Source organism: Chinchilla lanigera, unplaced genomic scaffold, assembly GCF_000276665.1.
Source record: "Chinchilla lanigera isolate Chin_1 unplaced genomic scaffold, ChiLan1.0 scaffold00061, whole genome shotgun sequence".
NCBI classification, from domain to species: domain Eukaryota; kingdom Metazoa; phylum Chordata; class Mammalia; order Rodentia; family Chinchillidae; genus Chinchilla; species Chinchilla lanigera.
Window position 1 is genome coordinate 798,189 of NW_004955462.1, and position 27,896 is coordinate 826,084.

The window sequence follows — 27,896 nt, forward strand, 5'->3', positions numbered from 1 at the left end:
GGAAAACATGCTGCAGCTTCCTCTAAAAATGAAAAATAGAACCTGGCAGTGTTTGAAAACAATTAAAGTCCAGATCTAGAAGAGTGTGGCACTCCTGTATTCATAGTTTTATTATTCACAGTAGCCAAAAGGCAGAAACAACCTCAGTGGCCATCGACAGATGAATGGATAAATAAAATGTAGTATGTCCAGACAGTAGAATACTATTCAGCCTCACAAAGGAAAAAGACCCTGCTTTATGCTATACCATGGATGAACCTTGAGGACACGATGCTAAGTGAAACAGACCAGTCACACATGAGTCCACTGATGTGAGGGATCTAAAAGGAGTCAGATTAGTGGAATAAAAGTGTGGTTGACAAGGGGGTGGCAGTTACTGATGAAGGGCATGAACTTTCAGTTAGCCAAGGTAAGTACGTTCTAGAGAGCTGCTGTACACCATTGTTGCGATGCTCAACAATAGTGTGTTGCGCATTAAACATGTTGAGAGGGTAGATCTCATGGTAAGTGTTCTTACCTCGAGAGCGTAAAGACTGCTGCAGTTAAATAAAACCACTGCCTGATGTCACATGAGGCTGGCACTTTTCTTACCACCACTTCTGACACCAGCATCTCCCTGTTCTTTCTGCATCTTCTGTGGTATCAAGGTCTGTGAGGAAGACAGCCGTAGGACATAATTTAAGGAGGGCCAGGATAGGAACACAGGAGGCCGAGGTGCGTGAAATCAGCCAGTAAAGAGACAGGAAAGAGGCAGCAGCTGATGATTATTTGGACCTCCTCTCAGCACGTACCATATTTTTTTGCAGGAGTGTGGATATATGGCCAAGGGCAAAGAAGCAGAAGAATGTAGTATAGGATAATGACCATGGCAAATGCTCAGAGCCTCTCGACAGGCACTTTTATGCCGTTATAGCATTTCAGTCTCCAAGAAAAACTATTCACTGCCAAATCAGCCACACTTGGCCATTGCTGAGTTTCACATTCGTTGCCACTCCATGGAAAACCTACTCTGCTATGGAGAGGGTCCGTGTCCAGGAGAGCCGTTTTGGGTTACCCACACCACACGGTGTCCTCTCTGAGGCAGACAGATCTTCCCTCCAGCCAGGCCTGACTCTGGGTTCTTGGAAATGATGTGGAGTGTTAAGTGTCTCTACCACCTCTGATGGAGGGAATGTAAGAAGCGGGGAGTGAGGTCTGCTGGGGACATTGAGACCTCCTGGGTGAGGACACTGGCCAAGTCTCCTGTACCTCAGTGAGGGCTTTATCTCTGCTTCTCAGCCCAGCCAGGGGTCTCAGCAGCCAGTGAGCCAGCCTCTTCTCACATTCCTCCAAGCATTGATCCAGCATCTGCTAGGGGCAGGCTCTGGACACTGATATCCAAAGGCACAGGTCAGACATGGTCATAGACGGGGAGCTGAGAACAGGGTAGGAAGTGTGCACTGCATTGACAGGGAAGTTGTGCCAGGGTCAGGTGAACAGCCGGGAATAGTGCTCAGCCTTACCTTGGTCCAAAGGTCTGGTGTGAGCCAGGATTGGAAAGGTTGGGCCCACTCACAGGATTCCCCTCGAAGGTGCAGTGGTCAAGTTGGGGGCAAACCAGATGACCTACATGGACAACTCAAAGTCAGGACTGAAAGAGAAGGTTCAAGTCTCAAGTCTTTTTTGTGAATGAATAAGCACAATAGTTAAAAGAATGCACACCAAGCCAAGTGTGGTGCAGCACACCTGTAGTAATCAGCACTTGGGAGGCCGAGGCAGGAGGATTACACAGACCAGAAATCTGTGGAGTAGGCTCCAGGTCAGGCTATGCTGCCTTGCTAGTTTCTTCACTTTTGAGGTGAGGATGGCACAAGGCCTGCATAGGAAAGTGGGGTGGGAGGGCATCATAGGCACAGCACTGGGACCCTGGGCAGTGAATGCACCTACACCAAGGAGATGGAGGCGGGGAGGGATCAGTAACCAGGGTGAGAGAGAGGATGCAGGAGCACAGCCACCCTGAGAACTGGGGTTGGGGCACACCCTTGATGTCCCCTTTCACCACTTCTGCTGTGGTCCCCTTGGCCGGTGCCCACTAATGTCCAAGAGTACCAATGTCATTCACCTGTCCACACAGATCAGCCTGCAGAGCACAGGGCAAAGAGCCTCTAAAGGAGCTGATGGAAGATGTATGGAATACTCGTCTTATGGGGTGTGAGAGTGACACGTGCTCATGCAGGACAGCTCTCATTGGGTTCCTGACCACCACACGGGTTGAGATGAGGCTAAACTAGAAAAGCAAACTATGTCCAGCTGTGTGTTTGCATACATGCACCACAGGTAGGTCAGTGGCGAACTAAATAGTGACAGGAAGTCAGGCAGCTGTGATGCACTTCCTGGGAGACAGCTCAGGGTGGCTGGTCCTGTGATGGAGGATGGCTTGGATTGTGAAATTTTGAAGTGACTCTGCACCATAAATTTCCAGGCCTAGTAAACTGGGAATGGTTTTATCATCTCAGAGAACCTGTGATGATACATGATTGTAGATTATATAAAGGGTTTAATATATGAAATATATCACACTTCAGGGCTATTAGTAAAGAACACAGGGATCAGAGGTGCTGATAGGCAGCCTCATGAGAATGACAATCTTACTCTCTTGTGTGAATGTGAATGGCCCCAAACTATCATTGCTCCTTTTGTCCCTACCTACACAAATCTACTCATGAGCCACCCTGGCCAGGGAGCACTCTGTTACGTCGGTACATCAGCTGCATGTTGTACAATCTGCCTTTGCTCTTCTAATTTACAGTGGGACCTTGGTTCACAAACTTAATTCTTTTCATGATTCTGGTCACAAACTGAGTTGGACGGGAACCGAATCAAATTTCCCCACGATGTCAACTTCGAGCTGAGGCGCCACTGTGTCACAATCCTTACTTTTCAATCCTTTTTCTTAATTTTAACTCACTTAGGCACAAGCTAGATCCATTTCCTTTTCTGTGGTCCTTTCTATACCCACATGAACACAGTACTCTTTACAGCTCCCAAAAAAGAGCTAAGATGAAAAAAAAATTGGAATATACAATTAAGAAATTGACACAAGAAGAAGAAATTTTTATTAGAAATTGTTAAAAATTTGCTTCCCTTGGAAAGAACGCCAAACCAGAAAATGAAATGCACTCACTTGTTAATAAACAAAAACCTCATATATCTAAAATTCAGGTTTTTTCCAAGACAAACGAACATTTTGCTCTGTCTGCTTTTCCTAATATGCATTGTTCATTTATGGGAAAAATTTACATATCCTTCACCCGCAGCCCAGGGTTTCCTTGGGCAGTGAGGTATGTGCGTTGGTTGCAGAAGCTTTCAATGTTTTTCCTTTCTCCAAAAGCAGCAAACCTTTAAAAATGAGATTTTCCAGACACTCAGCCCATAACACTGCCTGGTGGGGATAGATGCTTTCAAATATATTGGCCCATAGAATGTCTCAGAACCTTGAAAGATGTCACCTGTGCCCTCCAAAGCCAGCTGGTGCTCTTGCTGCTTGTTGCGGGAGCAGCTGCAGAACAGTGGGACCCAGGCTGTGTTTTAACCTGTGCCTCTTTTCTTCCGTGCTGGCAGCCTGGTCCTCCCAAGCCCCAAGCCTGCCGATGCCCATTAACTTATCCTCGTGGAGCTGGTCTCCAGGCTGCAGCTGTGCATAGAACAGCCACGTGCTGAGTGGGGAGGTGTGGGGGTGACTGACTTACACTGTGACTGCCATTCACTGGTCCCACAAGCCAAGCCTGGGCCACCAGCTTTGCACATGACCTTCCAGGATGGAGCACCGCTGTCCCCGCCTCTGTGGTTCCCTTACAGCTGGGCCTCGCTCCTACCTCTTCTACCAGTGCAGACCCAGCAGGAACCTGCCTCCCTCTTACCCTGTGGGCCTCTAATGTGTTACAGGTATTCTCTTCAGTATCTCAGCCAGTCAGAAAGACACACAGAGAATCACGGAGCCACCATGGCTTGAAGCCAACAAGAACAGAGGAATTTGTAGTCTAGCCATCTGCATTTCAGACCAGAAATTTGGACCAGAAAATGTAAAAATAGCTTCAGAATTGAGAAGAGAGCAAGAATGAGAAGCTATGGTGTTTTAAAATAATAATATAAATAAAATTACTTTAAAATAATATATAAATATATACTACTTTATATATATATTTCAACCAGGACTGCACATGCTAAGCACACATTTTACTGCTGAGCTACATCCCCAGCCCCAGAATCTGCAGTTTTTTTTCTGGTACTGGGGGATTGAACACAGGGTTTTGCACTGAGCTATATCCCTAGCCTGTTTGTATAGTTTATTTTGAGGAATGGTCTCATTAAGTCACTAAATTGCCTAGGTTGGGCTTGAACTTGTGATCCTCCTGCCTCACTCCCAGAGTACTGGGTTATTGTATGTGTCACCATGCCCAGCGAGAACCCACAGTTGCATGGAACAATTGTAGCTGACACATTTAATCAGAATTTTCTATCTGTATTACATTTGTTAGATGACCTTCAACCCCTCCAGATCAATGAATTACGTGCTTCAGTGTCCTCACAGAACCTTTTCAGTAAAACCAACTTTAGAATGGCTCAGTGGACAGGTGGCTGGCACTATGGTACCTTGGTGTCATAACTTGTGCCACCTGTTGTTCATCTGTACAGCACAATAACGGGCAAAACTGAAACTTTCTGACATCCCAGTTGGGTGTGTAAAATGATAACGTTGAGCTCAGGACAACTCCTGGCAACTTGGCACTCCAGATTGTAAAATTTCCTTCTTATGATAATTTCTTAAATAAAATGAAACTGGAGGGCTCCTGAAATGTCTACTAAGCATGTTTTGTTTATGCTTTCTACCAACCCATCTATTGGGGACAGCATTATAGGCAAGATGGAAAAAATTCGTCTGCAAAAGGCTGTCAATGGGCTTCTAGGGTGCGTGGGACTCTGGTTAATACCGTGTAGAGAGTTAAGGTAGACACGTGTATGTGCTGACCTCTGATCATTACTGGAGTTAACCCTTTTTGCTACATACTAAATCATCATTTTACTTCTGTGTCACCTGTGCCATAGAATGTGTGGTCCTTTTGCTGAGCTTATATTTGTAGCACCCCCTGTGTAGTTTTCCATCATTGGTTGACAGTCCTTCCAGGCTGCATGCAGACCCACACCCTGGATGTGCAGACTGTCAGATCTTACCCCATCTTGTCTTCCAGGCTCTGTGGCTACCCTCCTTTTTATGATGAAAACGACTCCAAGCTCTTTGAACAGATCCTGAAGGCAGAATATGAGTTCGACTCCCCCTACTGGGATGATATCTCTGACTCAGGTAGGTCTTCCTGGGGGACCCTGGGCTCAGAATGAACCTCAGGCTGCTATGAAAACCACAATCTGGGTGATTAAGCAACAGACATTTATTTCTTTTTTTTTTTCTTTTCTTTTGGGTTTTTTTTTTGTTTTTTCTGGTACCAGGAATTGAACTCACGACCTTGCACTTGCCAGGCAGGCACTGTGCCCCTGAGCTAAATCCCCAGCCCCGACATTTATTTCTGACAGTTCCGAAGGCCAGAAGTGTAAGCTCAGAGCCCCCAGCACATTTGGTATCTTGGAGGGCCCACCTTCTCATTCTTGGATGGCAGGAGACAGAACAGACTCTCTGGGGTCTCTTTTATGAGGACAGTGATCTCCTTCAAAAGAGCTTTGCCCTCTCACCCTTATCACTTCCTAATGCTGACATCTTGGGAATTACAGTTTCATCATATGAATTGTGGAGGTGCAAACATCAGTCTGTGACTGCTCCTGAGGAAGCTTCGTGAGCTAGACTTGGAGGACAGGCTTGGGATATTTAACCTGGGCCTGGCCAAGGGATGGGAACTTGCTCATCCACGTCTCCTAGCCATACCCCAGTCTGGGTATGGGAGTGAAACGTTATTAGCTAACATTTACCGAGCACCTGCTGTGTGCAGAGTCCTAGAAGCCGATGCATGTGCTACCTCACTCAGTCCTCAGGACAGTCAGATGGGTGTTATTCTTATTTTTGACATATGAGGAAACTGAGTTCGAGTAACTAGACTGGAACTGCCCCGCTGGTGTGTGTCAGAGCTGAGATTTGAACTCCAGTCTCAGTCCTCATAGCCATGATGCCACACCGAGATGTTCCCACATGTATTGTCCTTCCTGAGCAGAGAGAAAGAAACACCAAGGCCCAGGTGAAGGGGCAAAGAGTCTCAGGGCCTCCGCTTCCTCTGTTCCACTTCTTGGGGAGAGTAGTAGCAGGATGAGGTGAAATGATGAGTGGGACCATGCTTCCCAGGCTCTGGTGAGCTGCTGAGAGGCAGCATCTTATTATTTACGTCATTTCCTCCTCCCCAGAAACACCTTGCTGTATCCCTTAGTCCTCCAAAGCCCAGGCCTGAGAAATAGTCTCCGTGGCTTATGGAGAGGAACTCCAGGGAAATATTGTACTTCTGAGCTCAGAAGCGTGTAGCTTTTCCCATAGCAGACCCTGAAATATAACATGTTTTGAGCTAACACAGGGTGTCACCTGTCTGTTCTGTGACCCTGTCCCTCGTGTTCCTGATGTGCTGCCAAGCACTCTCCATTCTCCCCAGGCGGCATCTCACAGCAATGCAGTTTCCAGTCCCTGCCCTCAGTGGTATAGGAGGGTCCATGGAGAGCTAGTTTCATCTCTTTAGTGATACCTGATACTCCCACTGCATCACAAGCCACAAAGTGATTCTTCCCTGTGTGCCTTTTTGAACAGCAAAAGACTTTATCCGGAATCTGATGGAGAAAGACCCAAGTAAAAGATACACCTGTGAGCAGGCAGCTCGGCACCCATGGTAAGAAAAGTTCTCCTGTGAAGACTGTCAGCATGTGCCCCCCAGTACACTTCTGTTAGCTCTTGTCACCTATGAAATCCACCCAGGTGTCAGTTTCATATCCTCCTGGCCAGGGGCTTTTTTCCTTTCCACAGCCAACACCGGGACTGTCTTGTGCCCTAGGACACAGTCTTCTGACTGCATTCATGTGATATTAAGTGTGCAGATTTTCAGTTGGCAGAAAGTTTTTAAGGATCATCTTAATTGAAGGCAATCTTCCAATGAGACATTAAGATTAGAGTTTTATTCCCTGAGTTTGTTACTCAGCAGTTAAATAAAATTATATGTGTTTTCCCTTTTCAGTTGTTTTTTCCAAATAGAGTTTCTCCAACGCTAACTGTATGCTTGGGGCCATCTCAAATTTACGTCACTTACCAAATTAGAACCAAACTTCCCTGGTAACGAGCTGTGACACTGGATTTATACCTTACTTTTCTGAGTCTCAGTGTTTTAATCATTGAATGAGAATGACCATACTTAATTCATAGAATGGATGTAAGAAATAATAATGGTGATGCAGGTAAGGGATTAATACAATGTGTAATGCAGAGCAAACAGTTTTAGTTCTTATTAAAGCCTTATGAACATCCATTTTGAAATAAATGCAGAATAGTAAAGATCCAATGTGTTAGGAACTGTAACAAAATACCTGAGATAATCAACTTTCAAACAGGAGAGGCATATGTAGGCTCATGGTTTCAGAGGTTTCAGTTAATGGGCAACTGGCCCTGTTGAATTAAAACTATGGCAAGGCAGTACATCATGGACAGGGGTTGTGGTGGAGCAACTTACTCATTTTATGGTGGGCAGGAAATGGGAGAAAAGAAACTGATATCTCATGGTCTCATTTGAAGGCACCCAGCACCACCCTGAGGTTCCTTCTCTTAAAGTTTGTATTACCTCCCAATAGCTCCAAGCTGGGGACTAACCTTTAACACATGGGCCCCGGAGGAGGTTAAGATCCAAACTGTAGCACACAACATAATGAAAATAGGATTTGGGGTTATAACTCAGTGGTACAGTGCTTTACATAACATTATAAGGTTCTGGTTTCAATCTCCAGTGCTGTGAGGGAAGGAAAAGAAGGTAGAGAGGGAAGGAAAAATGAGTTCAGGTGAAAGTACCCTTAAGGAGCATTACAGAGCACTGTTTAGCCCACCATTTTCCATAGACTTTCCTTCAGGGTCTCCAGTGCTGTGAGCCTTCCAATGGGACCTGCCCAGAAGGTTATGTCACAGTATTTTAATTCATGGCACCTGCTGTGTGTTGAGTTTGTTTTGTTCCAGCAACTGTGCTGATTGCTTTAAAGTGTTGACTCCTTTTTTTGGAGTGAGGTAGGTTTTACCCTCACTGCAGAGAACTCAGCTAACTTAGCTAACACTATACAACTAGCTAATGGCAAATCCAGGATTCTTGCCAGAACTGCCTTGCTCCACAACAATGCCCTTCTGCACCATGCTTACTGGAAAAGAAAAGGAGGAGAGGAAGGGATTTTCTGAAAAGGTTGTTTGTTTTGGTTGTGTATCATTTTGTGTGTTATTTTTTAGCACGTCACTTTGGAGAGCAGGTCTAAGTATATGATGATAAGATTGTATAAGTTTTCTTAACACCCACAGCCTTTAAACTTGTAAGACTTTCAGTATTTCGAAGGAGGAAAGGACCTCAGGTGCTCTGTCATTGTTACTGTGCACTTCCAGGTTCCCAGGAAGGCAGACTGGAACATGGTAACCACAAACCCATTTGATGCAGACATCACTGTGAGCCACCACTTATCTGCACTGATCACAGGGCAGAGGCGCTGTGGCTTCAGCTGGGAGCTGGCAGACAGTGGAGGAAAGACTCCAGCATAATGTAGGCCAATCAGCACCTCTGCTTGAGAAGCTGTGGCCCTGCACATCCATGACACCAGAGATTCTTCCCACTTCACCCAAGCTACCCAGGGTGAGGAGAGGCCTCAGGAATTGCAGACACCATCCCTTAGCCTGGGGACAGGGCACTCCACACAGGAGCGGCTCTTGTCCTGACACTCCTGTGAAAGACAGTGAGCACTTCTTACCAAATCTTCCTGTCCCTCTCCCTGGGGATGCCTTCCACTTGGTGGTGGCTTTTGAGGAGCCAGCAGGCTGCCAAGTGCTGGCCAGAGAGAAGGGAAGGGCAAGCAGCAGGATGGGAATGTACCTCATCACAGGTGCCCACCCCTGCTTGCTCATTTATCCTGGTCTGATTGACCTATGCACCCTTCTCCAGTTTCATTGATATGCAAACCAAAGTAAAGAAGATGAGCGAGATTATTTTTGAAAAATGAAGTCATTAGCTCAGATGATTGTACTGGAGAAGACCTACTATTGCGGCTGGAGTCTGAAAACAGGCTAGTGGCAGAATTACCTCTTTTTCTTTTTCCCTAAGGCCTTTAATTGACTGGACAAGGCCCACCCCCATAACCCGCATTGCTCCTGTCTACTGATTGAAATGTTAATGGCATCTAAAAAATACTTTCACAGCAACATCCCAACTAGCATTTGGCCATATATCTGTGTGCCGTTTTCTAGCCAAGTTGACATATAAAGTTAACCATCCCACTTCTGAGGGATGCCTGAGACTCCCTCCCCTCTTTAGGACCCCTGCCATGTGAGCTCTGGTTGGCCCTAGGAACCGGGCTGCAGCCCAAGAGTCTGATAAAGCACTTCTGGGATACATGCCAGGCATTACCAAGCCTGCCTTGAACAAGAGGCTAGAAAAACACAGAACCAGAACCATGGAGGTAGAGTAAACCTCATGCAAAACACCAAAGGTAGCTAGCTGAGTGTGTTAGCACACACCTATAATCCCAGAACTCCGGGAAGCTGAGTCAGAAGGATCCCCAGTTTGGGCCCAGCCTGGGCAATATAGCAACTTAGGACGATCCTGTCTCAAAATAAGAAATGAATAAAGGGCTGGGGATATAGCTTTTCATGTAAAGACCCCAGGTTCAATCCTCAGTACTACAAAAACAAAACAAAACAAAATAACCTAAAGCAAGGAGAGAGGTCTTTAATGATCTGTGAATGGAGAGACAGCAAGACAGGCTGCAAAAGGTGTGATTATAGAACTGCCATCTACAGAAAGTAGGGCCTAAACCCAGAAAGGCAGGAAGATGTAAATGCGGTGTATTTACCCATAGATTTCTAAATCTGTTTACAGACTCATAAAGAAAGTTTTCTGTATTGGCAGCATCGGTCAATTCCTGGCAGTCTGGGTGACCAAATGCCATCTGTGGTAAGGCCCCACAGCTCCAATTTTGCTGCTGAACACTGCTCAAGTTAGTACTGGCTGCGCTGCTGCTGGAAACCTCCTGGCCCATTGCAAGCAGCAGCAGCCATTTTCATCATGGCGGCCCACTGGAGGAGGACTGTGTCTTGTCATTGTGGTCCAAGGTGGCTATAACCCTCAGCTTCTGAAGACTACCAGACAAGCAGCCCAAGGGCCACCTGCTGCCCAATGTGACTCTGACCCAGATGTAGCCACCTGGGGACTATGGGAAGGAAGCCAGAAACATTCCTCACATAGCTCAGAGTTGCATTTTCTTTGTATCTGAGCCCACCATAACCCACAGCCAAGGTGTGGGAAGCAGAGTCCAGGCACCGTGCCCGGGCTCAAGGTGCCGGAGACCATACTGCTGACAGGCAGGTGGACCACAAGTCCCAGAATCCCTGACGCTGCCTCCCCAGCCTGTTTGGTTTGGAGCCTGGCCTGCAGTGGTGCTCAGCCTGCGGAATTCCACACTTCCTACCACGTGGCCCACTTGTTTCCAAGAACGAGCTGGCCACTGACACATGGGAACTGGCATCCTTCCCTGACGATGCAGCTTTTAAAAAATAGTACAGGAGAAAGCACTCCCCTGGGCTCTCGAGGAGAAAAAGCTTGATAAAGACATCTACAGTTCCCCTAACCTCCTTGTTTCCCTGATGCGTGTCTGGGGAGACAGGACAATTGGCAGTTGTTAGAAATGGAAACTGGTTTATTTTGGTTACTTCAGAGCATCGTCTCGCCTGTGTTTCCAGCCTTGCTGGGAAGAGAGAGGAGTACCCTGTGGGGGGAGGTTGCCAGTAGCTGGGAAAATAGATTCTCTGTTTAGAATGATAAACACTGTGCCAGTGCGGCACAGCCTCAGTGTCCAGTCCCTTAACCGTGGTTGCAATTCTCAAGTGAAAGAAAGGCCAACTGGGGTGATCTCTTGTCTGAATAACTCCTGAGCTTATTCCTTACATTTCCCAAAGCAATTGAAAGTCATAGTTGCAACGTCTGGCCTAAGTTGTGTCAGGCCAGTTGTGGTATAAGAGGTAAAAGGTTCCCACCCCTATCAGTACTTTCCAGCCAGGAAGTAAGGTCTGTGATTTTGGCACCTGCATCACAATTTTTCCAAGGTTGAATAAATCCTTTGTTAGACACCAGACACCAAGCTAGCATTGAGCAGTTTTGTGTGAAGCAGGAACAGGAAGATAGAAGGAACAAAGGCCAGGAGAGACTGAGAGCAGAACATGGCTCCTTCTTACAGGGCAGGCCAAGCAGTTAGACATAAGGAAAGAGGACGCCATGGTTGACATGGATGCGTGGAGAGAAGGGTGGCCTGCATGTGACCTCTGGAGAATCCTGATATGAGAGTATAAGCACAGAAACAAGGTGGTGGCACAAGATCAAAGGGATGAGACAGCACAGGGAAGAGGAGTAGGGTGAGGGGACTCTTGGGAGAAGTGAGCACACCTGAGTTCTTCCCTGCTCAGGAACAAGCAAAAACTACAATAGAGATGGCCCAAGACCATCAAGGACCAGCTCAATGTAGAGCAGATCCTGATCCTGGAAGCTCTGGGAGCTTTCTTGGAAATGCAGAAGTAGAAGATGCAGGAAGCAGGGCTGAGCTAAGGCTGTGAATCTTCTCACAGGACACAGAGAAGGTGCAAGCACGGAGTGTGTGGCATTGCTGTGCAGAATGTCATCGCAGAACCCAGCTTAGCTGGGATGGAGCAGAGGGAGCAAAACTCCTGGGGTAGGCAAGGAGTAGGGGTCTTGGGTACAAGGAAACCAGAAACTGGTCCTTGAGCAGGTGAGAAGGAAGCGGGAGGGCTCAGAGGTAGAGTACTCAGGCCTCAAATTGGTGCTGAACAGAGGGGACTCAGGGAGGGGCATGAGGAAAATGAATCCAGGTTGCCTTGTCATTGTGGATTCTGGTAGTACAGCATTGGGACAAAAGGAGGAAAATGAGGCAGGTAATGAGCTACACTAGGAGGAGGGCAGATTGAGGGATGGGTGCAGAGTACAGAAGGTGGAATGGGACTGAGAGGTGGTGGGGATACCATGTGTGGAATTAGGGACATCAGTCACCCTCTCACCAGCCTCAGTTTTCCTGAGGACAGGAGGGGGTTCCCTGGGAAGTAGCTCAGGGCCCAGTGGCTGGGCACCAAAGAAGTCTCTTTGCTTTTGTTTCAGGATTGCTGGTGACACTGCCCTCAACAAAAACATCCATGAGTCTGTTAGCGCCCAGATCCGAAAGAACTTTGCAAAAAGCAAATGGAGAGTAAGTCCTGCATTCAATAACTTTCCAGTGACTTTAACCACTCTCCTGAAACTTGCTCTGCTATTTAAGCATGTCTATTTCTAAAGGTTACTGACCCCCGAGAGTGGATGGAAACCCCCAGAATCTCACTAAGGTTGCTCATTTTAATTGCAAATGATTAAGTCATGGAAGGCAAATGAAGTGTGTGATTAAACATTTCTTCTCTGTGACTGAGAGACAGCACTCATGCTCGCTCTTAACTCCTTCGCTATATCTTCATCACCAGATACCCCTGCAACTCTCTTTACTTTGTTGGAACTCTGAATAGTAAGCTTTTAATTACAGTGTTGGTGGAGAGGGGAAATAAATAGAAAATCTATGTTTAAGTCATCAATGTTTTCTGGTAAAAATTCAATAGGTTTAAACACAACATTTCTGTGATCATCTACGGATGTGACCTAAACTCTATGTTTTAGTCAACACAGATAATGAAGAGCGAGCTGTTTTGCCACAAAATCCAGGGGCAAGAGACTGTACAGAAATGAAATTAATTCAGCTGATCTACTTTATTTATCAGAAATGCATGATTTAGGACAAAAGTACCATTTATAGGAATGTAAATACTATTTTAAAACAATTTATGACATTAAACTATTTTAATACCTTGTATTCTAAAGTTCTCTTACATTGTGGAGAGAATGTTTCATATTTGTTCTATATGTTTGTGTTGTCAGAAGAAAACATTTTTGAATCTCCAAAATATGTTTTGATGGGGCGTGGGTTTAAACAAATTCACACACCTTTGGAAGAAGGAGCAGTGTAAGTTGTCCTCCTAAAGTGTCCTGAGAATGTTTGAAGATGTGTACCATGCTTAGGGTAAACAGAGAAATTAAAAGAAGCCATCAGAGTCTTTTCTAACTTGCTGGATATTTTGTCTGCTTAATTTTTTTTTCTTTCTTAAATTTCAGCAAGCATTTAATGCCACAGCCGTGGTGAGGCATATGAGAAGGCTACATCTCGGCAGCAGCCTGGACAGTTCAGGTGCAGGTGTCTCGAGCAGCCTCAGTCTGGCCAAGCAAAAAGATTGTGCGTATGTAGCAAAACCTGAATTCTTGGGCAGGCCTCTGGGATGACACTGGGTGGAGAGAAGGGAGCTCTTCTGGGCCAAGCACCTACTATGTGCCAGGCACTTCCAGTGCTCTATCTCACTGCATGCTCACAACTACCACAGGACAGTTTTTAATATAATCATTGGATAGTCATATTCCCTAGGTAGCTTCACGTCCATGTAGCCATGAGAAATCTGAAACTCAGATGGCACAGGGCCAGGCATGTCTGGATCTGGTCATCTTCTCCTCCTGAGGACACAGCGCTGTCACTCTATGGGGTGAGGAAGGAGGGTCAAGACTCTGCGCAGTCTGATCCCATGACAGTAATTTGAGCTCTGAGATGAAGAGCATTTGCAGCAGGAACAATAGTCATGGTATTTTGTGGTCCTGCATCTTTGCATGGACTGGGACTTCCTTAAGGGGACACATGTGCTCTTCTCTTTCTCTGTGCCCTCTCTGTATTTGCCCTGTGCTCAACCTCTGTCCTGCCTGTGGCTCCTCCCTATTCCGGAGCAGTTGCCTGAGTGTCCCTATGTGCCTCCTCTCTCTGGCACTGAGCTGCCCTTTAGCTTGGCCCACTGTGGGCATCGCACTCCCGCCCATCTGGCTCAGGAAAGGGCTCCCTTCCTCTCTCAATGGTTATCCTGGCTCATTCAGGACTGACTGGTGTTTACATTTCCAAGGTGTTCCCATGCTTGCCTGGCAAAATCATACACCCCTGCTGACCATATTCACATCCCAACTGGTTTCTTCCCGCTCTGGTCAAGGGGAGCCCCACACTGACTCACTCTTCCTTTATCTTTTTCTTTCTTTGTTGTTATTTTTGTTGTTAGAGGAATTAAGCCTAGAGCCTTTGTACTGAGCCCCAACCCCCAGTTTCATATATATATGAGATAGCCTTCCACTAAATTGATAATTTGCCCAGGCAGGGCTTGAACTTATTATCCTCCCATCTCAGCCTCCCAGAGGGCTGGGAGGAGGATCAAGCATGTAGTACCATACCCATACTTCATTGATTTTTTTAGAGTCATACACCAGTGAAACCCATCCTAATAGGTTTCCCTATGTCCCAGTGTGCAGAGCTCTCTGGACACACATGCCATCAGAGCTGAATGTCTGCCACTGTGTCCTACACTGTGGCCTTCTGAGGTGACACTTCTGCCTGGTGAGGCTTTAGTGCTGCCCAAGAAGAATTCTTGTAGTTTGAGGGACTGCTGAGTTCACACAGGAACAGGTAAATGACCTCATTTCAAGGTACCCTGTGTCAGAAAATGCTCCTTGCCAAGAGTACAGATTATGCACCACTCATTCTTAAAATACTTCCTTCGTGGAGCTGTTGCATGAGTAAACAGTTCTTGTAGTGACAGTAGTATTCTGTGCCTAGCCCAGTACCTAGGACATAGGAAGTGCTCAATAAATGACGCCTCCCATATCCCACAGGTTGAAACATGTTTCCAAAGCAGTTATACCGAAGAAAAGAGAAGTGAGTTGTGCCTAAGAACAAAGCATCTGCAACACATTGCAAAGGTTTTCCCGTGGGGAGTATAAATGTAGTCTGGGCTCAGAGGTGTCACTCAGCTAGAGTGTCAGCCTAGTACGCACAAGACCACTGAGTTATATTCCGAGTACCACCAAAACAAATTCAAATACGTAAACCTTGGTCCCCCATAAACCCAGCCCACCTGGCCCCCACGTAGGAAGGGAGAGCAGAGATCTGCTTCTGGCGCTCTGAACCCCACGTATCCCTGTCCCCCTGCAGGCCTGGCACCTTCCACGCTCTGTAGCTTCATTTCCTCTTCGTCGGGGGTCTCAGGAGTTGGAGCTGAACGGAGACCCAGGCCCACTACTGTGACAACAGTGCACACTGGAAGCAAGTGACGGCTCTGGAGGTGGGGCCAGGGGCGGGGCCAGGGAAGGGGAGCCCAGGGCCACCAGGCCGGTGCCTCCAGCGAGACCCCACCCCTACCTGCATGGTGCACCTTTCTGCATAGGACTGGAAGACAAGTTTTTTATGGCCATATTTTATACTGCAATTCTGAAGTGTTCATTTCTCACAAACTGTACTGAACTCAAGGGGAGCTGAATTAATAGGATCTGGTGCTGTAAATATGAATCTTGCAAAGCTCTAACTGAATGGACCTTGTCCCCTCCCCTCATTCTGTCGTTTCCACTCTTCTCAGTGTAGACAGCTGTCTAGGATGTAATTTTTTCATGGAAAAAGAAAATTTCAACTGGATTATTTAAATATTGGTAAATATTGCACATTAGCATTTTTTTCCTTTGAAGAAATATGTCTTTTTGATCTGTATCTCAGTTACATGACCTATATTGTTTGCTCTTCAATAGTAGTTTTATGTTAGCCTTTAAGAGATTTTTTTCCTCCAAGGAGAATTTAAAGGTGTTTTTAAAAACTCTAATAAGAAGATCTAGAATCTGTCTCCCAGGCTAAGAGTGAACTTGACATCTGTTCCTTCCCTTTCCCCTTCCTCGGGAGGGTCAGCTCTGAATGAAGGCGTTCTGGCAGCTCCAGGGGGCTTCTTCTCTCCAGCTCTGGGCGGCTATGCAGGAAACCCTTCCCACGGCAGCATCAGACAGCCCCATGGCAACCACTGCGAAATGAAGAATCCTGCTCCCCTGGGACCCAAGGCTGAACTTCACAGTGAACCATGCTCTCTGAACTTGAGACCCACAAAGCCAGGACTCGAGCGTCCCTTCCCTAAGGGGCAAGCTGCCATCTGTGTAAAGCAACCCTGCACGCAGCCCTCGTTTCTCATGAGGGACAACAAATGAAACTCTGATCTCAGCTATGCAGTTTTAAAATGAATCTCTTTCTGTTTTTTTAAAACGCATTTCTAATCTTATATTTAAAATGGCCTCTAAAACACACACACACACACACACACACACACACACACGCACGCATGTTGTTTCTGCACATTTTTACTACCTTTCTCTGGAGTGATAAGAGGTGACCACCAAGTGAGCAGGACACTGGCCATTGCAGAAATGACCTCAGACAGGCCCCACTGGGGTGCAAAACCACTGTCATGGGGGATCCGAAGCAAAGGACTATGGTCATAGGGTCACCAAATACCCCAGTTTACCCGGCACTCAAGGATTTTCCAGGATGTAGGATGACTTCTAGTGGTAAAACTGGGACTGTCCCAAGAAAATCAGGCCATCACAGGAAAAACCACACAGAGGCTAGGTGTCAGGACAGAGTGAGCGCAGCGTGCAGCCCTGGGCCGACCCTGCAGGCTGGCTGACCCATAGAGCCATGCAGTGGACACCAGTGTTCTTCACACCCGTCCGGCATGTATGGGCTCAGCTCCAGCCTCTTAGCTCCCTCTGCTACTGAGGTCCTTGCTGGTCCAGTGACAGCCCTGGCTGCTGCTCCCATGCCTCTCTCCTGCAGGTGACCAGGTGTGGATGGTCTTCTTGGGCAAGGCTTTGTCACTTCTACACTTTGCCTGTGTTTAACGATGCCTCTCTGGCCCTCTACAACACACACACACACACACACACACACACACACACACACACACACACAGTGTTACCAGGCTCACAGCCCCAGCCCTCCTTACTAAGGACACCAGCAAAGAAGGTGTAAGAGCAGCTGGAAATACAGGCAACTGGTACCTGTCCCCACCTGCCTCACAGGCGGAATCCTTTTTGGCGTCTGTCATATAAGTTTATAGGTTGAGAATTCAAGCTCTCACTCTTTCAGATCTGCAAAAAGCCTGGAAAAGTCTTATGAAATGACAACAGGCCCAGTGAAGAAGCAAGTGTCATCTACATCAGAGACACATCAACCTCTTCCCTTAAGGTAGACGATGACATAAGTATTATAAGCATATTTGAGAAAACTAAGGAGTCCATCTAGGTTTGTGAGTATATTGCTTACCAATTAGTGTCATGGGAACATTCAGGTTCATACAGTATAAGGAAAAAACTAAATAGATGGTTACAAGGGGTAATTATTCACCTGAGTGTGGTACTTCTAGGGTGAACATGAGTCGTTATCAGATCTTTGTGCTGCATGGTATATTCAGCCATTTGCAGTTAGAAACCAGTGTTTAACCCAAGCTCTATTATTGGTGATGAAAATATTGTCTGGAGGTGATATGGGAGTGCACGTTATATGCAGTTCATTTGAAAGTATCTTGTGCCTGAAAAGTGTAGAACGGGAGAGTGCTCCCTGGTGGAGGTGCCCACCATGCCTGCTGGCCTTCAGGATGAAAGAGAAAGGCTTCTTTCCAACTGCGCTGAGTATTATTTATGTCTCATTACAAAATGGGAAAAGAGCACAGAATAGACCTTTCCTTAAGACCTGATAAATGGGCAGGCGGAGTCCTGGGCCACTGGGCTGATGCCAGATTCCACCAGTATTAGCCGAGCACTACCTCCATGCCCCAGTGTGTTTGGCTGAGGCCAAGGACGGCACCCAGGCCCCCTCTCAGGGTTCTTTACCCCTCTCCCCTTGGTCTCTTCGTCTTCTCAGAGTAAGTGAGTTTTTGTGCTCATGGAGGTAATAGAATGGGCTTTCCCTCTGCGGCCTGTCTGGCCTCCCTTGCTCCCTGACCTTCAGTTCCGAAGCGAGGCAGGAAGAGCAGCTAGTATTCATGTGAAGCAACAGCGAGTGGCACCCACACGCAGGCCCGACGGGCCTTGTCACTCCTACCCAGGGACCCTGCGGCTGGCTGCTCCCTTCTCCCCACAGCCCTGCTTTCAGCAGCTACTGGGGTCTGGAGCCTCAGACAGGGGTGGTGGCTAGAGCTGGGAAGTACAGGGCATGCCTAGGTGACAGGCACAAAACTCCAGAGGAAAGAGGAGGTCACTTCCCACAGCGCCTGGCCTCCTTGCAGAATAGAGAAGATAACCCACCTCTCTTCATCTCCTCTTGAGAGAAAGAACTATGCAGCTAGCATCCACAAAAAAAAAAAAAAAAAGGCAGGTGCGGCTTCGTGTTTTTGACTTTGGTCCTTGTTGCTTCTAAAATCTCACTTGGAGAATAGGGAGCAGCCCCTGGGACACGGGAGCTTGTGACTTGGAGAGAGTCCCCCTGTCTAACTTGCTCTTAGCATAGGGTCAAGGGACCTGGGCAGTCAGGCCTAGGGCTTCTTTCTGAAGATGCTGTGGCTAAAAGGCAAAGGTTGGGGTTTTAGAAAACATTAGCTGTGTGATAAAAGGAATTGATTCCCGGACTCAATTTACCTACCCAGCAGTAGCCTCATGCTGTGTGTTTGTCCCCCTTAGTGTTCTGTGTGACCTGGGTAGGCTGTCAGTGGGGGAGGGAGCTCCCCTTTGGAACAAAGGCCAAGGGACAGGAAGCCTCATTGGTTGCCTCATGAAATAGGATTGATCCCCTAGTGGAATGAAACTTAGCTTGATTAACCCACTGGCTCTCACATTTTATGAGCACTTTTAAAGAGAAAACAAAGACCATATCACAGAGCTGGACAAGGTGTTTAGAGCTGTGGACACCCTTGGCCTACTCAGATCCTGGGTCAGAAGTGATATTCATCTTGGGGAAGCCATGGTAGAGCCACTGAGGCAGAGCTGGAGACAGGGCCTACTTCAGCCCACAGGGCACTCTCCTCTATGTAATTCCCACACATCGGCCGATGGGGCACCTTAAACAACAAGGAAGGAAGGCGAGGGCTGGCAAAGGGCAGCTCCCCCCATTTTCCATGACAGACATCAGCTAGGTGGTCTTCCAGGTCTCACAGAGTCCTGCCAGCAAGTGAAACGAAGATCCTCCCCTTCTGCCAGTGCACGAGCCCTTCACATATCCTGCTATCTGCCTCCTCTCACTCCACGGGGTTTGCCTTGTCCTGAAACACATTCCAGACCAAACACTGTTCAGTTTGTTTCCAAAAGAAAAAAAATATGTATAGACTGTATGTAATCTACCACTCTTCTGCGGGGCCCGGTCCTATGTTGGAGCTGCAAGCACACTTGACCCTTGTCAAACGTGTTCCAGTCCTTTGATTTTGCAGAACTGAAAATGTCAAGGTAAAAAAGCTGAACTGGGAAAACAGATTTGTAAAAGAGGGATTCACTTCCTGAGAGCTCTAAGGACATTCCTGTGCAGATGAGTTAGCTTGAAAACTTCAACTCTTGAGTGGCAGGAATGTGTGAGGAAGAGGAGAAGGAGGAAGACAAAAGCCCACGCCCCCTCAACAGGTCCCTTCTCCGTGGTCCCAATGTACATGGTCTGCAGCCGGGCATGTGCGCAGGAGCCAGCCCTGTTGCAAAGTCTGCCCTGCATGCTGGCTACAGCCTAGCCTGCCTCCTGCTCCAGCAGCAGCCACACCTCCAGGATCTTCCAGAAGGAGTTCGCCCTTTCCAGATTTCCCTGCCACCTCCAGTGGGAGCAGCTAAGCTTGTGGCTTTGGGGGCTCCGCTTCTGCAAACCTAACGGCTGTGCATTTGGAAGCTGAACACCCAGCATGTGGCTGCCGAGTCTGGTTTTGTGGACAATGCAAACTGTGGAATGGCTTTTCGGTGTCTATCTTTCTACACCAAAGGGACAAACTGTGGCATTCGCCCTTTGTACTAAGGCCGCTTCTGCATTCACCTGTTTTTAACCTTTTTGTCTCTGGGGAACTTCTCATGTGATCATTATGTCATCTGATGATTTGCCATACTATGTTACTTACAGGTGATTTTATTTTCTTATGAACAGGAAAAAAGAAAATGAGAGAAGGGTTTGAGGCTTTAGCTGTAGAGATAGCACTAGGAATGCAAAAGCCCCAAACACTAGTTAAGTTGTTTCTTAAGGGAAAATCTTAGTTTGGACAGACTAAGATTCCTGGTCCCCGACAAAGCCTCTGTTTTGGAAGACAGGACCGTGGGGCAGAGCCGGCAGGCAGGCTGTGACAAGGAAGCACAGGACCAGTTCTGATGTTTGTCCTGCAGCACTGAAGCCTGCTACTCTCCTTCCAAGGTACCTGGCTGTTTTGGGGTGACGAGAGATACGGTCCAAATGTCAACAGAAAAGCTGCAACACCACAGCAGCATCTTTATCTTGAAAGACAGGGCGGTATGTTCCAGAGAACATTTACCTTAGTCCCACGCTCAGGTGAGAAGACCTCAAAAGTACATTCTGCCCAGAATCAACATTGGAACATTTTCCAAATTGGCTTTTGCAACTATACATAATCTTCTTGCCCTTCTTTCAACACCCACCCCCACTGTAAGCATGTTTCCAAAAGCTTACAATGTCAAATCCAGGAATGTCCCCATGTCTACTATTACCAGGCTTGCAATTGGTTCTATTTTTCCATAAAAAACATGCTTGTCCAAAATAAGGAAACTGTGCATTTATTCCATGCATGTAATAAACTCTGCAAGAAGTTTAACCCCCATAGGTTTGCGGCACTACAAAACTGTTCATGGGTCTATGTAGCAAATGATTCTCTGCCTTGACAATCGTGTATACATATCAAGGTTTCTATCATAATGATGACAATGATGAATTCTTGTTTTCCTCCAATAAAGACAATTAATCACCTTCAGATATGTATGGTCTTTTTCTTTCGTAATGAGCAAGATATGATGTCCTATCATGTCAGTCTTTCCTCCTCTCTGTGAAGTTTGGATTTGAAGGAAAATAGGACATCTTCAATCCCTTAGTTTGCTGGATTGTTCTGGCCTTAGAAGACAGACAGACAGATGGATTGATTCCATATCCTTCATCTGGCCTGTTTGAGAAAGATTTAACAAAAGAAACTGTGCCTACTCCCATTTTCTTACAGACTTCATTGCAAAACCTATGTTAATTCCCCACAAGAGCACCCCAATTACAGTCTCTTCTTAACTCTGTGTGTGTGTGTGTGTGTGTGTGTGTGTGTGTGTGTGTGCCATGCCAGGACTTCAGATGACAGAAGTAGTAGGGGCTGATTTCCAGGCTGTATCCTACTTGTCACCCCGTGCACCCTGGCTCAGAGGACAAGGTACTTGTTTTTGCATCTAGGTTATGTGAAGGCACCATTTGGGGACTGCTGGCTTGGATGGGCCCTGAGGACCTTGGAGCATTAGGCTGTTGGTTAACAGGAACTTTTACCACTTTTACAAGCCTTTCTCTAAAAGCTGTAGCTTGGAACTCAGAATCAAAGCCCAGGCTCTAGAGGGGTTCATCTGGCGTCTTTTGTTTGGGGATGTGAGAAGTGAAGAACACATTAGCTTTCAGGAGGCTGTCACCAAGGGGTTGGTACATAGAAAAGCACTTTACAGAGCTCCTGAGGTATCACACTGTTCAAAAATGGTTGCCCTCCCTTGTCTCACTTCACTGATGAGAAAACCAAGGCCCTGGCCTTTCATTTAGACCCATTGATGCCATGAAATTAGACCTAGGGGCCCTCAACACCCACTTCCTCCCTCATCTGTTTCCCCTCCTGGGTCCCACTGGTGCCTTTTGGTGAACCCTGTCATGAGTTTTCATGCCTTCATTCATGTACATATCCTACATTTTGAACATCAACTGTCTTCAAGTGTTCTCATTCACAGTGAGAAATCCTACACGAATCTAACCTGAATCCTCCCCTGCAGAGCTGCGAGAAAGAGGGAACATTTAAACCTGGAAGGGCAGAGTTCGGACAGGAAGGATTTAGTAGGAAAAATGTGAGCAAGGGTGTGGATGCTGGGAATAGTCTGCAGACAGATGAGTGCACATTTCTTTGGAGGAGAGCATAGGATGTGGCCAAACTGCAGAGAAAGGGAGGTGGGCCAGGGGAGGCTCATGTCCAACAATAGCTACTATGATCATTGTGCCTTACTGGCCATTTACTGTGTGAAGTGCATCCCATTCGGTATCACATTTCGCCATAGGCCTCCCAGGAAAGCGGCTCTGAGCATCCAAGTGAGTTCAGCAAGCTTCAGTTATGCAGGCTAATCCGTAAGGACGAATGGTTTCCAACTCAGCTCTCACTGACCCAACAACCATTCTGCTGTCCTGCCTCTCATGAATGTACAGTTACTGAGTTCCAAACTATGACATTTCCACTGTATTTAGGTAACTGGCAGTCCCTGAAAATCACTGAGGGAGTGACATGATCAAATTAGTTAACACTGTGGAGCGTCACCACTGCTAGGGTCCATTCTGTACCTCCAAGAAAGGTGTTTCCTGACAGCGCTCCACCTGGTTTACACGTAGTCTAATGGATGTGACCCTGTGGTGCAAACATAATTATCACTGTGTACCGAGCCCATGTGTTCCCTGCTCTTCAGTTATTCCGTTTCCTAGGAGGAATATCACAGAAGCTGGATTTGATCTAAAATGTGAGATGCAGACAGTGATAATGCTGTTGAGCTTTCTTTTTGTATTTTTCAGTTATTCTACTCCACCCTGATTAGTTACTCCGAAAGTTCTGTCTGTGCACATTGAGTTTCATCCCTGACACATCAGCTGCCCAGGCAACTTCTTTTCTCCTCTATTTTGCTCTCGAATATACTTATTTATTTTCAAGAAAGTATCTCAGGTCTCCTGAGAGCTCCCAGCTACCCTTGAGTGGCACCAAATTTAGCATCTTCCTAATGTGGTTGTACCAGGAAACAGTTCATGGGCCAGGAAAAGACAGTTCTTGGTCAATGGGCTAATTGCTCTCTCTCCCGCCCCCAGCTGTGTTTCCTGTTCCCTTTCCATGGTGTGTCTTCTGCTGCAGCATTATATTTGCTTTCTTCAGCACATGGAGGCTAAATCTTTCTGTCCCTTGCTGGGTCAGGCTGTTCATATTAGTACACAAGAAAAGCACGCTTCGGATCCTGAGCTGTCAGCCTAGCCTGACTCTGATCACACGGAAGAGTTCAGTGAGCAGCCCCTCTAATGAGGACCAGCTGTCCCCCTGCACAGACTTGGGAAGACAGTGACTTCTGCACTCACCTAGCAAAGGTGCTTTTCCTGTGGGCAGAAGCAAAAGCTTACCCTCAAATTGACAAAGGCTTAGGGCTAGGCAAGTGGAAAGATGGCCTGCTTCCTCAGGTGCGTCTCACACTTCTCCTAGATTCTGGCTCAAATTTGGATTCTGATTCAGCAGCTCAGATGGGGCCACAACAGCTGCACTTCTGACACTCTGAGGAAGGGGGTTGGTTCCTGGGCCACACTTTGAGTAGCAGCAAAGGGCTCCAGCAAGTCTTTTCCTGTGGTTCTCCTTCCTGATCGAATATTTGAATCACTGTGGGAGTAGTTAGAAAATACAAAGGCCCCAGCATCCAGTCAGGATCTCTAGTGATTGTCAATCACAGCCAAGGTGGAACCATGCAGCATGCATCAGTCATCCAGCCTCCTTGAGTTGAGAGATGGGTGTGACAGAAAATCACTAAGTTACCTTTAACATTCTTTCTTTTCTTTTTTTCCCCCAGGGTTGTGGATTGAGCATAGGACCTTAACACTAAGCAACATCCTTAGTCCTTTCAATTTTTCAGTTTGGAGACAGGGTCTTATTAAGTCACCCTCTGGAGTCTTGCTCTTTGCCTGGAAAAGTGTGTTGCCAAGTCAGGTGTACTGTTTGCTTCCTGAATAACATGCAAAAAAAGTCTCCGTTGAAACTGAATTTCAGGATTTTTCAGGTTTGGATCCTGGCCCGGAGCAGAGAAGAACATGAGGTAAAGTTGTTCTACTACTCATGAAATGTACATTTCCTGCTGCTTCTTTCCAAATCTGGTGTTAAATTAACAAGCTAAACTGTTAACAAGCGTGACTCAGGGTCAGAAAATGTTAGTGGCATGACACTGGTTCTGGCAATAAGAGGACTTTTCCATTTGTTGACAAAAGCCAGCAAGAGACATTAATCCCATTCGCCAAACTCTAAAAAGTTTTAACTGTGCACCCTGGTAATAAAATATTTTTGAGCATACTCATATGAATATTTACATATCTGGAAATTATAGGCATGTAATACTATACCTATTTATGTAAATACATATGAAATATATACAAAGGAAGAAAATTAGAAGGACAAGAGAAAAAATATTCTTCCACAGAAGAAAATTTTTTATCTTTGTTACATTAATTTAATTTAACTGATGACCTGGTGTATTTTGTATTTTTTATTATGATTTAAGAGTTTGTAATACAGCAAATTGAAAGTCTTATTTTATTTACCTAAATTCTTTAATTTTAAGTGTTGTAACCTTGAAAAAATCATGATATAAAAATATGTAGATCTACATGGAAGAAGTCTGTTGATGGGGATGCCTACAATTAAGGACATGACCACATGCACATTGCAAACTTACAAGATTGTAAATAGGAACATTATAGGCAGTTTCTTTCTTAGCTCCTTTATCCTTCTTGCCCCTGATCTTTATACCCCTCTAAAATCATGCTACGTGAGCATTATAACCATAATCTAGGCACAAATATTTTCCCCAACGACCTTACTTCTCTGAAAAATAAGAGAATAATGTCAAGGTTAATGTTTATATTTAACTCTCCACAAAGATTTAAATCTTTTGAAAACACAAAACTGAATGGGAAATATATACTAATGTCTTTCTTGATTAAGGTACTCCAGAAATGCTTAGACCACTGGAGAAGTCCCCAAACTCTTGGAAAATACTACATCTTTTCATGGAACTCAGTGTACTAAAGAGCAGAATTGACTAAGAAAAGATAGTTCAAAAAGTTCTTAAAATATATTAGTGTTTTATTAACCAAAGTACCATCTACATCTTTGTAGTAATTGAGGAGGAGTAGTTACTGTCTGAGACATGTCTCACCAATCTCCGGACAAGGCTTAGAATGTTTAGGAATCAGAAGACCTTTGCAACCAGTCTTCAGGCCTAGACCACAACTGAGACCCCTTGAAGACTCTCCTCCTGTGGCAGGCAAAGTACTTAGGAATCTATATCCATACCTCTTAGTGATTGTCTTGGAAACTCAAACCTGTCACATAATGGTGTCCTTACACTAACCTTCATGGTGAAGCAGATATTATGAAACTGTTAGTCCTTTTCTAGCTCCAGTCTACATGCTGATTGATGCTGAAACCATTCAGGCCAAAAAGTAAAAGAGGGAAAATGGAGACCCATACAAAATGCTTACCATGAAGCATAGCCGTGGGCAGTGTAACTGAGGCAGCAAGGAGTCTCCAGTTACTAATACAGTGCTTCTGAACTCACACATGCACATGAAACTCCTGGGCATCTTGGTAAAATGCAATTATGACTCATTTAGTTGGGTGGAAGAGGGAGGCTGAGATTGTCCAGAAGACATAGGTTCACCTGTTGAATAACAAGCCCCAGCGTCCACGGCTCATCTTGAGCCTGTGGTAGTTTGCTAACTGCAGCAACAGGTGCGCAGTTCGGTGGAGGCTGGCACTAGTTGTACCTACAAAGCACAGGTGTTACAGGTAGTAACTACCAGGAGGTTGGCTGCACAGATAACTAATTCCTTGGTGTTACAACACGCTAATGACAGGGCATCTTTGGGCTAAGCCTTTAATTTCCACACCCTCTGTGGGGCGGATACAGCAGTCTAAATGAGCAGGAAGCATCCAGGGAACCACAGCGCTCCCTGCTGATAGGCAGAAAGGGCAGAAGACATCAGGAGCTTTTCAGAGAAGTAGGGGAAGGGCGGTGTAGCAGCTCCTCTGTGTGAGTTGGTGCACGCAGCACTTCTTCCCCTGTCACTTGTGGTGCAAAAGGCAGTCCTCGTGGACTGGCCTGTTACACCTCTGACAGGGGCTCAGGAGGGCTGGGCAGGGTGTCTTCTAGTGCCCTTCTCCACATAGAAGACTCAGGGCCCTGCGGGTGGCCATTGGGTTTTCTTGGAATCACTGTGGCTCCTCCCCTACGCCTTCTTGTCTGAGGAAATCCATGCTCCCTGACTCTGAGGCCCCAGTCACAACTGTAAAGTAGCTGAAAGTAGTGAGCAATGTCTGTTCTTTATAAACAACAACAAATTCCTGGGCATTAGTGGTGCCAGCCTATAATGCCAGCACTGGAGCAGGCTGAAGTAGGAGGATGTCAAATTCAAACCCAGCCCGGGCAATTTAGCACTGCAGTGAGACTTTGCGTCAAAATTTTAAAATAATTAATTAAAAGGTGTTGGGGTTAGGGATGTTGTTCAGTGAAGACCCTGGGTTCAAACCCCAGTAATGAGCTCAGAGCAAACCAGTCATCAACTGGGTAGACTGTGTCAAAGTCATGGAGACCTGCCAGCAGTAATAGAGCATGTCTGTAATTCCAGCACTTGGGAGGCTGAGGCATGAGGGTTGATGTGAATTTGAGGCCAACCTGGGCTACATAGTGAGTTCAAGATCAGCCTGAACTACACAATGAAACCCTGTCTCAAAAAATAAATGTAAAAAAAAAAGTCATGGAGACCCAGGACCCAGGATGACTCTGCAGCTCCTGGGCACCGTACACAGAACAGATCAGAAAAGTGCCACTTTCAGTTCTTCATTTAAATCTGGCAGGAAACCAAGTGAGTCCTTGGATAAGGCAGCTTATATCTGGTATCAGACCAGGTGAGTCTTTGATGGGACAGCTGTCCCAATGGCTTATTTGCATGAGGGAGGAGCCAAGCCAGGATTTGCATGTAGAAGACCCTTCTCCTTCATCCTCAGGGCTGCTGCCACCTCTAGAGTGTACTTCTTTTCCATAATCATACACCTTGCTACCTTTTTTTATACTCATCCAATGCTTTGTTCAGGACACCAAAAAGCTGTAAAAATTTCTCCTGCAGCCCATCACCTGGTAACATTAATGCCAAAAAAGTGGTGGGGAATAAAAGATTATCATTTGGCAATTCCCCCTTAGATGATTAGCTACTACCATGAAAAGTCATGGACATTAAATTTGACTAAAGCAGGGCAAGTTGCCCCAACACATCTGAGATGAGTATGTGCCCCGCTGCTCTCCCTGGGGAAAATAAGGTGGTATTGCAGTTTCCACAGGTGGATGTGAATTAGCTTGTGGTTCTTAAAAGCCTCCTCTCTGGCCTCACACTTGGAGCATACTTGCTGGGGAATCATTTTAGGAGGCTCCTAGGTTAACTTCCCCATTTCCTATTTCCAGTGAATAGCAGCATCCTCTTGCTTCTTCTTACCCACAGCTATTTTGTTGCAAATGTAAACAGTGGGGAGTGGAGAGGAAGCCTGTGAAAACTAGGACCATAACTACTTAGTTCACTGCCACCATGATCCTGCTCAGCATTACGTAACTCCTTATCGGAGCTGAGGGTGTGGCTCAGTGATACAGTACTTGGCTAGCAAGTGCAGGACCATGGGTTCACTTCCCACTCTGCAAAGCAAAATCAAAAACCTGTTTGTTACATGATTTGACGAAACACTAAGAGGGTTGAATCACTGAGTCACTGAGGGGGACAGCAGTGGTGGCTCTTAGCAGGTCAACTTTTCT

The 27,896-nt window shown here is 46.2% G+C and overlaps 1 protein-coding gene across 5 annotated transcripts in view; it reads left to right on the top strand.

The window, feature by feature from the left end:
- Positions 1 to 21,052, top strand: part of Camk1d (calcium/calmodulin-dependent protein kinase ID) — a 428,006-nt gene extending 406,954 nt beyond the window's left edge. For 4 of the 5 annotated variants that reach the window (XM_005398082.2, XM_005398083.2, XM_005398085.2 and 1 more), the window contains 5 exons: positions 5,229 to 5,341; positions 6,776 to 6,854; positions 12,357 to 12,444; positions 13,392 to 13,509; positions 15,292 to 21,052. In XM_005398082.2, coding sequence (XP_005398139.1) covers positions 5,229 to 5,341; positions 6,776 to 6,854; positions 12,357 to 12,444; positions 13,392 to 13,509; positions 15,292 to 15,410 — 517 coding nt within the window. In that variant the 3' untranslated portion in view covers positions 15,411 to 21,052. Of the gene's footprint in view, positions 1 to 5,228; positions 5,342 to 6,775; positions 6,855 to 12,356; positions 12,445 to 13,391; positions 13,514 to 15,291 lie in introns of all 5 variants that reach the window. The other variant, XM_005398084.2, reaches the window with a different exon arrangement.
- The last annotated feature ends 6,844 nt before the right edge of the window (positions 21,053 to 27,896 follow it).